Source organism: Nyctereutes procyonoides, unplaced genomic scaffold (assembly GCF_905146905.1).
Source record: "Nyctereutes procyonoides isolate TBG_1078 unplaced genomic scaffold, NYPRO_anot_genome, whole genome shotgun sequence".
NCBI lineage: Eukaryota > Metazoa > Chordata > Mammalia > Carnivora > Canidae > Nyctereutes > Nyctereutes procyonoides.
The window spans coordinates 9,906,999-9,919,218 of NW_026575132.1; the positions used below are offsets into that span (position 1 = coordinate 9,906,999).

Below are 12,220 nucleotides of genomic sequence, written 5' to 3' on the forward strand. Positions count from 1 at the left end.
GCCAGCAGGTTCACAAAACTGACAGATTCCACTTGAATTGATGTAAATATTTAACATTTTGTTATTTCCTGTGCCTCTTCTTTCCGATGTCATTTCAAATGTTTATTTTTAGAATGCCTGCCAAATTCTCATGGCCCGTCTTCAGCCAGTCATCAGGAAAAACCCTAAAGGAAAATGGGAGGACTGGGTGAGTGTTCTTTTTATTACCCCTGCCAGGGAAAGACACACACACACACATCCAGATGGGTGACGGCCCTAAGTGCATGGGCTGATTGCTGGTGCCCATTCAAGAAACAAAGCATTTATTAACATTTGCTTCTACTTTTCCAAAAGAACAAAAGCTCTGTCTGGATTCATTGAAACAACTTTATTTCAGAGCCTGATTTTTCACAGAGCATGATAACAGCATGGGCTCTACAATAAGACACACCTCAGGCTGGCTGTCCCTGCTCTGTCACTACTAGCTCTGGGAGACAACCTTCACCCTCAGTGCCTCAGGACCTTGGTTTTCTCACCAGAGCAAAAGAGATAATAGCTATCCTACTATCAAAGGATTACTCCATTTTTAATAACAAGAATAATTACTATTAATTATAAAATTATTCTATTTTTAAGTTTTAAATATCATTTATAATTATTCATTAAAAAATAAATATTTTAATAACAAATTATTTAATAACAATAACGTTAGTATTATTATTCCTAGCCCTACCTAGGTTGCTCCAGTAGGGAAGCTGCCATGATATCCTGAGACAGCCAATCAAATTATTTGGGTGAAAAGCAGAGTAAAACTATATACATAGATATAGATATACACATACACATGTAAATGTATGTGTGTATATATATACATATCTGTGTAGATACTTACATACAAAAGTATATGAATATGGTCTAGCCCCCTCAATTTAAAAAGCCAAAAAGGATTCAAAAGTAATAAACTTTACACTCTGCAAACCCAAAAAATAGAGGGCCTCAGAGTATAGCTAGCAGCTGCCCCTACACATCTCTCTTAAAAAGCATGACCTGTGGCTTGTACAAGGCATAAGTCTTGACCAAGGTGAATGTGAGTGGAAAGCTTGCTCCATACAAAAGGAGGAAGGCATTAGCATTTCTCATTACTTTCCCTAAATTTATATTTCTTTATAACCAATTATCTCTTCCAGATTGCAAAAGCCTTCGAACAATGCATCAGTCTCTCAACTACTGGATATTTCAAGTAAATGACGTATTTACTTTGGTTTAGCTTACACCTGGGCAGAGATGGTGTGCACTCATCAATGTGGACAGATAGATGCCTGGAGAGCATGGGAGCGCTGCTCTGCCCCCACTGCTAGCCCTCAGCCATGGGTCAGGCCTGGGAGACCTAGGGACTCCTTGGGGGCCACAGCTGTTTATGGCCAACAGACCAGGAGGGACACCATAGCTATTACACACACTCTGACCCGTTCCAGTAACTGCCTGCTAGAGTGTAGGGGTCAGAAACCAGTGGGCCTTCTCCCCGTGTCTGTGGTGGGACTCTTAACAACTCTGATCACATGCCCCCCACCCCTTGCTGAAGAAGAGGAGGGAGGCCTTCAGCCATGGGGTGGGTGCTCTGTTCACCTCCAGGCCCCACAGTACAGGAAGCGATGAGACCCCTAGTGGGGAAAGGGCCTTTGCTGTTCACTGCTGATTTCTCTTCTCAGAGGCTACCTGACAAATATGGACTGGGAGAAGGAGAAAGGTGAACCCTATCCATATTTTGTTTATGGAGCATCCTGTTCTGAGGTTGAAGTCGATTGTCTGACTGGGGCTCATAAGGTAAAGAGTAATATTTGTGTTCACCATCTGCATAGTGTAAACAAAAACATTGACATGTTTTCTGTGCTGTACATAATAATCAACTTGATCCTCCAGGTGGAAGAACCAGGGACAGATATATGATTTTAATAAAGATCTATTTTAAATAAATAATATTTTCCACTCTATATTCTCTCTTGGAACAGCTTCTTCGGACTGACATCTACATGGATGCTGCTTTCAGCATAAACCCAGCCCTGGACATTGGACAGGTACGTGATACCAGGACCACCCTATGACCACAGGAACTTTTGGTCAGTTCCATTCAGAAACATTGTTTATACCTGGTGCAAGTACTCTGTAATACATATTATATATTTTAATGCACACACACAAATAGATAAAACATTAGAAGAAAACTCAAGAAAAAGTTAACGTTCATTGCCTTTGTATGGCAGAAATATGTGTGACTTATCCTGCTTATAATTCTCCATGCCTTCTAATTTTTCTTCATAAATATTAATATGTTCATAATTAGGAAACACTATAGAAACATAATAAAGTTGTATTAGTATTAAATTTAAACAGACTGCAATTTAGGGAATTAGAAAAACTTAAACACAATTTTTTGCCTCCTGCTGAATTTAACTCTGATTTTGATCTCACAAATAATGAAATTAATGCACCCAAAATCCTCTTAAACCTCCAGGTAAAACCTTTCCAGCTGCTGGTGTAGCTTTGCTTTTTTCTAGCCTTGTTATTGAAGGGGGAGCCAATGGGCTAGCCACGTCAGCCCACCCCAATCCTACCATCCAGCCCCCAGGTGAGGCAAGGCAGCTGGTCCACAGTGCACACCTGAGTAGCATGCTGGAGCAGGTGAGCAGTTTGGCATCACCCGTGATAGATACGTGGTGCTTTCATCTGTCCACAGCTTCCCAGCATCCTAAGCCCTAAAGATTGGTTTACCTGGATTGACCTTTGGGCTTTATAAGGCACAATTTTATTGATCCCGCTGTGCTTTTCAAAATGTGGTCTTCAGACTATGTGACCGAAGTACTTGTGTTTATTGAAAACATAGATTCCTGTGCCCAGGAATGAAGCCCAAGCTTAGACTTGTTCCATCTTTGCTGGGCTGAGACAGAACCGGAACATTTAGCCTGCACCTGACATTCGTCTGAAACCCATAAAGTTTGAGAACCACCTAGAGGCTCACCCAGTCCTCGCCTCCCATTCTCCTTCTTGCCCCCACCTCCCAGCTCCTTCTGCCCCTTTACTGTTTAAGCAGAGGTAGAAAGGGAGATGTCATGATTGGGAAAACTCTACACTTGTCTCCCTGGAAAAGGAAAGAAAACCAGAAGTGTGTTAGACTGGATCTCTTGGGCTTAGATCTTTTCCTTTAGGGATAAGCATTTGGAAATATCCAAATATAGCATTTAGATTTGTGTATCTTATTCTTTAATTTTACATTTCAATAAAATGCAAAATATAACAACTTACAGTGTTTCATCTATTCTAGTTCATGTTCCTTTAATGTTAGCTTCTTTTCCATCTAAGTCAACAGATATTTATTAAGAGCCTATGTAGGGCAATCCAGGTGGCTTAGTGGTTTAGTGCTGCCTTCAGCCCAGGGCCTGATCCTGGAGAACCGGGATTGAGTCCTCTGTCGGGATCCCTGCATGGAGCCTGCTTCTCCCTCTGCCTGTGTCTCTGCCTCTTTCTTTCTCTCTGTGTCTCTCATGAATAAATAAATAAAATCTTAAAAAAAAAAGAACCTATGTACCAGACCTGCTACTAATAACAGAATACAAGAAGTCCAAGACCTCAAAATGCTTATCAATGTGAGAGAAAGGTGGAAGAGGTGAACAAGGAAAATACTCTCTGAGAGGCACCATGATGGGGGAATGTGTTCAAGATGCAGTGAACCTAGAGGAAGTAGTTTCTAAATTCACCCAGGAGGTGGTAGGAGGATCCACAAGGCTCCAAATAGGCAAGGACTTGGAGGATGAGTAGGAGTTCTCCAGGGGGATGAGCTGAGCAGTGAAGAGAGTCAGGAGAAACTGCATTACAAAGACATGGAGGTCTGAATGAAATCTGCTAGGCTTGAGAATTACCCAGAACTTGTTGAGTGTCAGGGACCCGGGGGGTGAGACACTTGGCAAGGAGAAGTAGGGATGAGGCCAGGCAGGATGGCAAACACCAGACCCCGAACGACTCTGTAAAGTCCACCCCAGGCTGTCAGGAATGACTCACTATGGTCCAGAGCTCCATTTTCAGTCATATTGGAATATTTAGTCCATCAATATCATATACTTACAAATTGTGAAATTTTTGCCTATAGATAGAAGGAGCATTCATCCAAGGCATGGGACTCTATACCATTGAGGAACTGAAATATTCCCCAGAAGGCGTGCTTTATTCTCGAAGTCCAGATGACTACAAAATCCCTACCGTCACTGAGATACCAGAAGAGATCCGTGTCACTTTGGTGCATTCCCGAAATCCCATAGCCATCTACTCATCCAAGGTAAGAATGTAAGACCGCTGTATTAGTTTGTAGGGTTACCATCATAAAATACCAGACTAGGTGGCCTAAACAACAGAGATATATTTTCCCATGGTTCTGGAGGCTAGAAGTCTGAGATCATGGTTTGATTTCTTCCAAGGCCTCTCTTTGGCTTGCAGGTGGCCACCTTCTCACTGTGTCCTCCCAGAGCCATCCATTCTGTGTGCACATGTCTCCTGTGTGTCATAATTTCCTTTTCTTATAAAGATACCAGTCATATTGGATTAGGGCCCAGTGACCCTACAGACCTCCTTTTAACTTCATCTCTTTAAAGACCTTCTCTCCAAATATGGTCACAATCTGAGGTAGCAAGCTAGGACTTCAACATAAGAATTTTGAAAAAGCACAGTTCAGTCTATAACAACCTACTCTTTCAAGAAATAATGAAATAGTCCCCTGAATTTGCTTTCTTCTTTGAATTTAAAATCTTAACAGGAGATGGGAAAAGAAAAGCAAATCCATGGAGGAGTAGTGTTCACTGACTTCAGAAGACTGAGTAGACTCTACTCATGAGAGAGATCATGAAATAAATCAAACAAGAAAGGTCAAGGAAGGGTAGCCCCGGTGGTTTAGCGCCACCTTCAGCCCAGGGTGTGATCCTGGAGACCCAGGATTGAGTCCCACTTCGGGCTCCTTGCATGGAGCCTGCTTCTCCTTTGGCCTGTTTCTGTGTCTCTTATGAACAAATAAACAAAATCATTAAAAAAAAGGTCAAGGAAGAGTTAAATATCTTGGGTCAATAGGCTAAGTGCCACCATGAGAGAAAACTGAAATTGTAGGCAAGTTTCACCGGCCTAGAACTTTCTTTTCTGTACCCTTCTCTCATGTCCTCCAGGCCCAATTCTTTCTTGTTTGTCTGTCTCCACACCTCCCCAAATCAGAATAGGCCTTCAAACAACTTTCTCACTATTTTCTCTGAGCTGTTTAATAGCTGCTCAGATATGAGAGGTATTAACCACACATCCCCTGGAGCATATGGGCTCTAACTGGCCCATAAAGACCTATGGCGAGGATTCTTGAACACGAGTGCTTAAGAAAATACAACTTCCCCAACTTAAGTTGTATTCTGAGCCCACATCTAGCCAGACAGATGGCAGGCTAACCTTAGGTTTTTCAGGAAATTGCCTTTCCTTGAAAGTAGGTCAAGATTGGGAGGAAGGCAAGATTTCCTGTCTGAAGAGCTCTATTTCTACTTCTGCACCAGAAACATCTCTAAAGACCATCTGACACAGAATGCAATCCTGCCTGTTAGGGTCTAGCCACCTCCCTGCCAGTTTGCTCCAAACAGGACCCAAGACTTTTCTGCTTCCCTCCGCCTCACTTCAGAGGAAACTCTCTTTCTACCATCTTTTCCTCTCCCTCTACATTTGCTTTAGAGTAAAAACCAAAGCCTGAGATAGGCTTTATTTGCTCAGAGATAAGGACCAATCTCTCTAAGGTCTTGGGCACAGATCACAGACCAGATTACTTTGAATGAAGAAAGAAGAAAAATCAGTACAAAGAAGCATTGGTGAATCATTCAAATTATAATGCCACTACACTGATAATTCAGAAACATCCGACACACCAGGGAAATTAGCACACCTGCCGACTGTTTAAGTCAACCGCCTCACTGTCTTTCAGGTTCAGCTACAAAGATTGTGGTTGTTTGGTTTGCGTTTTGAGTCAAACAAAAATGGTCTGGAGCCTAATGTGGAATATTCTAGAGGGCACCAAGGGCTTTGGTCTTTAGGACTTTACCTGGGCAGAGGATCAGGAGATTTAGCTGCCCTGCTATCCTGATGTTCTGGGGCATTTTCATGAGCTACTTTGAGGAGGACCCCACACACAAATCATGGTGGGATTTCAGTTCAGGCAATTCGGACACATTCCACTCTAAGGATTGTAAAGCCAGAAGAGGTGAGTGAACACACCTCTTGTGTGTATTGTGTGTATGCAAATCAGGCCTAAGGAAACCATGCATTTCTGACAGCCTTTTGTCCTCCTCTCAGGGATTGGGTGAATCTGGAATGTTCTTGGGATCCTCTGTGTTGTTCGCCATATATGATGCAGTGACTGCTGCCCGTAAAGAAAGGGGGCTGACCAAGACCTTCTCCCTGAATAGCCCAGCAACTCCTGAGTGGATTAGGATGACTTGTGTGGATCAGTTTACTGACATGGTAAGAGTAGTGGAGGGATGTCCCAGCTATAACCACCGCTTAATGGATTTTCATGTTCTTAGTATGGATTTGGTAATCATGACAAAATCACAGGGCAGGTTCATCTTTTCCAATGAAAATTCTCACTCTGCCTATATACTTCAAAGCAACTGCAAAGTGAGTGAACCTCTTCAAATGATGGCTTGTTTCAGACTGCAAAGAAAAGCAGACTCAGTTGAGCCAGTGCTAGCAGCGAATCAACATGGTAGCTAACTTCTTGAAACATTCTGTCATAATGTAGTTGATGTGGTATTTTAATCACCTTAATAACCAAATTAGATTAAATAGATATCTGATCTGGTCAATAATTCAGAAAGTATTTGTTAAGCAAACTAATAAAAATAATTTAAATTAAAATATCAAAGTCGCTGGGCACTCTTTGATATGCTTTATAATGACCCATTAATAGAACACAGTTTCATTTTCCAGCTGCTGAAAATATGTCTAGAACTATCATCAGAGACTCTTCCTATATTGAACTGCTTACTGCAGCCCTGAGGGGCTAGTATAAAATTAGATTGTACTTTATGCCTTTGAAAGTACAGGGCTTCTGAATAAGATGTATCTTATCCCAAACATTAGAAGTTTATGAGGATAAAGAGATTTATGGCTCAAGGTTTGAAAGTAATAGGAAACCTATATAATTTTGATAAGAATAAAATGGACATTGACTTGTTCTTTTTAAAAAATTTTTTCTTCTGAATTACAAATGTTTCATACAACATTTTATTAATAATTACTTTCCCTCTTTTGATCTTTTTCAGATTCCTAGAGATGATCCTTCAACATTTACACCTTGGTCTATCCGTGTGTCTTGATCCTATGTTTCTCTTAGAAAATGAAAGAATACATGATTGATCTTAAAATTTTCAGACCAGAGCAAAATATAGGTTGGCTCGCAATTGTCAATGATGCTTTTAGTATCTTTTAGTTATTCTCTGTGGTTTAGGTTGCTGTGTGATATTGTTTTAGGATGCAAATTTACACCAAAAGATTTAATGAAGTTTAGAATCAAAAATTCTTCTTTTCATTTGCATTATTCTGAAGATCTACAACATCATGATTTTAAAACATGGTAGAGTTTTCATTACCATGGAACAACTCAAGAAAACTGCTCATGCTTTGTTCTTCAAGAAATCTGCTCACCTCTAAAATCATCCACCCCCAAAACTCTCAGGATTAGATTCCCAAAGCCAATGGTGTGATGGTGATAACCAGCTCACCTGAAAAAAAATCCATGATTTATAGTATTTGACAATTTCTGTGTCAAATACTTGGCCAACTCTAAGCCACTAACAATGAGGTCTCTGAACTTGGGGTTGAAAGAAATGTCCATAATTAGCTCTTGTGATCTCCAGCACTACAAACCCATCACAATCCTCAGGTTCCTGCCACACACATGTGGCCTGTTTAGATGAGGCGTAGAGATGTGAACCAGCCAAAGCCTCCAGCTGGTCCTCATCTGCCATGGCACAGTGTCTTCCTCTCCTGGGAAACTTCACTGAGTAAAACAGTGATCTCAAATCCTTCTGCAGTCCCTTGATTTGGCTTAGTGTCTAAAGGATGAAATCAGCACAGTTTCCATTTGCCATTTCAGAGGAGCACGAAAATCCAAGGATTTTGTTTCGTTTTGTTATTTCTTAGCTATTTTACATTGCATTTTCCTAAGGAAATGCAGGGTTATGCCAGAGAAAATGTCAGTCCCTGTGAGATTTGAAACAAAATAAACAAACTAAATCACATATCAGGATCTATGTGCTAGATACTAAAGCTCTGTGATTATTAATAGTAATTTTGTGGTGGAAGAATGAGCGTTTATTACTGTTCATGTGTTCATGAGACCAGACTGGAAGAAGAGAAGGCTGCCAATAGAAAGGGAAGGCTTCTTTCCAAACAAAATTCTTGCCAGTTTCTCTTATTCTAAAAGAAATGTGTGTGTGTGTGTGTGTACATATATATTTTTTAAATGTCTGTTTAAATTCACCCAATAATCTAGTTTGCCTAGAATGCAACCCACACAAATTCATTGTGCCAGACAGAACAGCAAAAATAGGATGACTGGTATATTTCTCTAGCAGTAAAATGGGAAGACACATTTATCACAGACACAAATTAATTTAAAAAGTGTTGTATTTCATAGACTGTGTGGGCAAAGGCTCCGAAAACTCAGAAATTGAATTTTTACAAAATAAGTCTGATCATTTCAGCAGTACTTAATTAATGTGAAGAATGGGATTTGGGATAAAGTATTTACAAAAATAGTACATTTTATAGGATAGCAGTTTTCAAACATAGGATTAATATTCTAATGTCCTTAAAATTTGACAGTTTTTAATATCATTATGTTAAAACTTAATGCATATTACTAATTTAGATAAGTATTTTACAATTTAATTGTTGACCGTCTAATTTTAAAGTGTTACCACATTGACAGTTGCACAGAAGGGTAAGATAGGGTCTTTTTTTAAAGACTTTATTTATTTATTTATTTATTTATTTATTTATTTATTTGAGAGAGAGAGCATGAGCGGGGGGTAGAGGAAGAAGCATTCTCTCCACTGAGCAGGGAGTTGGACTCGGGGCTCAATCCCTGGACCCTGGGATCATGACCTGAACCAAAGGCAGACCCTTAACTGACTGAGCCACCGAGGCTCCCAGATAGGACCTCTTGAACCAATGGTCCATAAATGGTCGAGAGCTCTTTCAATGATGAAAGTACGTGATCAGGGATCCCTGGGTGGCGCAGCGGTTTGGCGCCTGCCTTTGGCCCAGGGCGCGATCCTGGAGACCCAGGATCGAATCCCACATCGGGCTCCCGGTGCATGGAGCCTGCTTCTCCCTCTGCCTGTGTCTCTGCCTCTCTGTGTGTGTGTGTGTGACTATCATAAATAAATAAAAATTTTTTAAAAAGGGGAAAAAAAAAAAGAAAGTACGTGATCATTATTAACTTTGGGCAAAACTGCAGTTGCTAGTAACTTGGAAACCTACCATGACTACTATTTGATTGTGGGTTCACTAAGAGGAATAACATGTGGCAGGCCTGCACTAGCTGTGCGCCTCCTTGCTCCTTTCGACCCGCGGGGCCAAAGACATCTTACTTCTGCTAGACCAAAAGTTTATGACAGACCAGTGTTGTACCATCTTACCAAAATTCTGGGCAGATGGAGTTGAGTGAGTAGTAGCAGGAAGAGATTTGATTTCTGTTCATTGTCTTGACCTGTAGACACTCACATGCACTCAGGTTTTAGAAATGGGATTGATCAAAAAGGGGGCTGGGATTGGAGGGCTGGATTATCTACGTTGTTTCTTTTAAGGAAAAGTCTTTATTTTATTTTATTTTTAGATTTTATTTATTTACTCATGAGAATACACAGAGAGGAGAGAGAGAGGCAGAGACACAGGCAGAGGAGCGGGCTCCATGCAGGGAGCCCAACATGGGACTCGATCCCCGGTCTCCAGGATCACGCCCTGGGCTGAAGGTGGCGCTAAACCACTGAGCTACCTGGACTGCCCAAGGAAAAGTTTTTTTTTTTTTTAAGCAGAATTATTCCTTTTATTACAAAACTTAATAATTTAATGACTTCTAAAAACCAAAACAAAATTTAATGACTCCTGTACTTTTCCTTATAAGAATAAGATATTTTAAAAAAGCACTACTGATGTCCAAAATTGGAAACCAGATAATCAGACCAAAAAAAATCACATTTATTTCAATAGTTCAAAGTGAAAATACAGCAAGTCACTTCACAACATTTCAAGATATAGTTTTAAGTATAATGAAAACTTGATATACAAAAATGAAAGGGTAAATAGCAGAAATAAAACTTTAAAAAAAAATCAAGTAACCCGAAAACCTTTGGACTAAAATATTCCATTTACAATTCGAAAACGTCTTAATTTATAGATACCAGTAGCACATTGCCATCCAAAAGGGCTTCTCAAAGAAGGAGAATCAGTCAGCTCAGGACCAGAGTGGAAGTTCTTGGGGCGGGCTTCTCCTGACTTGGCCACCTCAATCTCCCTGTCGACCCATATGGTACGACCCATGATACTTGGATGTTTAGGCAAATTCCAGAAAATTTTTAAAGTTCAATATGAGGCCAACACCCTGATAAGAGATACTGAAATAGCCACTATATATTTACAGGATTTTAAAGACCAATCTTAGCTTCAGGCCTCTGGTGTTATGGGGGAAAGACAGACTGATTCTTCTTCCATTACCTAAAACCTTTCTGTAAGGTTAGCGACATGGCCTTTACAACCTCCTCACGAAATCACACTTCGTTATATATTTACTTATTTCTACACAAACAGAACTTTTATGTAAAGTAGAAAAAGTTCCCACTAGGAAGATAATTAAACGTTGTTAATGTTCTTTGTATCACTGAGCAGCCAAGACACTTATTTCTGCTCCACAGAAGTAATGTGAGCTACTGGCTTCAATTCAGGGAAGGTGTGTGCTTTCCGGATGGTGGAGATGAGATATTTATTGCATCTTTTTCTCAATCTTCTTCTTCATCTTTTCATTATAAGCAATAAACTGAGAGTCTGTTCCGAAAATTCTATCCCACCATGTAAATGTGGAAGCATAGTTTCTGATGAAGTTCATGTGGTGGAAATCATGATACCGAGAACCAGCATAGAAAGGGATCAGATTTAAAGGGTTCAGGGGGATAGTGGAAAGGGAGGTGGGTGGAGGGTTGGGGTGACTGGGTGATGGGCACTGAGGGGGGCACTTGATGGGATGAGCACTAGGTGATATGCTATATGTTGGCAAATTGAACTTCAATTAAAAAAATCTGAAAAAAATAAATAAATAAAAAATAAATAAAGGGTTCAGGGGAATGTCATAGCCACTATGGACATCAATAGTTTCTATCAAACGAATAGTCACCCATGCCCAAAGGAGAATGACATGATCACATAAAAGCATGAATCCAAGGAAAAATCCAGTTCCAAGAATCAGAGTTTCCAAAGGATGTGCATATTCAGCTTCCATTCCAAATGGAGCCTGAAACTCATGATGAACTTTATGAATATATTTATTTATTCTTTTGTGATGTAAGAGCCTATGCAGGAAATAGTGCCAGGTAACCTCAATTCCTGCCGTTCGACCAGAATTCTAAGGCTTTCTGCAGAGATTTGAAAAATGGCAACAAATTAAAGTATCAGCATCTTTAGTTCAGCATCCTTGGCTGTAGAGTATGTAGATTTTCTTTTACCTGAGAACCCCTACAAGAACCATTTAACAATGCTTGGAACTATATGTTGAATAATTATGCAAAGTTCCAGTTGCAACATGGGGATCCTTGATAGTCCACGAAATTCTTTATTTCTTGCTCTGCTTACCTGGATTTTTGTTCCAATTTATACCTTTCATTAAAAAGTACAAAATTCAAAAGGATAAACCAGAAACATGGGAAAACCAATGGAAATGTTTTAAATTACTTCTCTTTAATCACTTTTGTATACAGCTTCCTTTGATCTGTGGAACTTATTATTTTACAGAATATTTTGATACACCTTATGATTGGGAAGGGATGCCAAGATGGTGTATGCTTTTGGCATGATGCTTTAGCTGTGCGGTGACTGAGGCTACCTGGCACTATTTCCTGCATAGGCTCTTACATCACAAAAGAAAAAGTCTTTAAATCGTCTGTGCTATTGATGCTTTCAA

The 12,220-nt window shown here is 40.1% G+C and overlaps 1 protein-coding gene and 1 pseudogene across 4 annotated transcripts in view; both read left to right on the plus strand.

Annotated features, from left to right (window-relative positions):
- The window catches only part of LOC129522777 (aldehyde oxidase 4-like), a 63,434-nt gene extending 55,149 nt beyond the window's left edge, over window positions 1-8,285 (plus strand). For all 4 annotated transcript variants that reach the window (XM_055345166.1, XM_055345167.1, XM_055345168.1 and 1 more), the window contains 7 exons: window positions 113-187; window positions 1,167-1,219; window positions 1,689-1,803; window positions 1,989-2,054; window positions 4,121-4,306; window positions 6,337-6,504; window positions 7,308-8,285. In XM_055345166.1, coding sequence (XP_055201141.1) covers window positions 113-187; window positions 1,167-1,219; window positions 1,689-1,803; window positions 1,989-2,054; window positions 4,121-4,306; window positions 6,337-6,504; window positions 7,308-7,361 — 717 coding nt within the window. In that variant the 3' untranslated portion in view covers window positions 7,362-8,285. The remainder of the gene's footprint in view (window positions 1-112; window positions 188-1,166; window positions 1,220-1,688; window positions 1,804-1,988; window positions 2,055-4,120; window positions 4,307-6,336; window positions 6,505-7,307) is intronic.
- A 3,407-nt stretch (window positions 8,286-11,692) lies between these two features.
- On the plus strand, window positions 11,693-12,220 carry LOC129523064 (methylsterol monooxygenase 1-like; annotated as a pseudogene).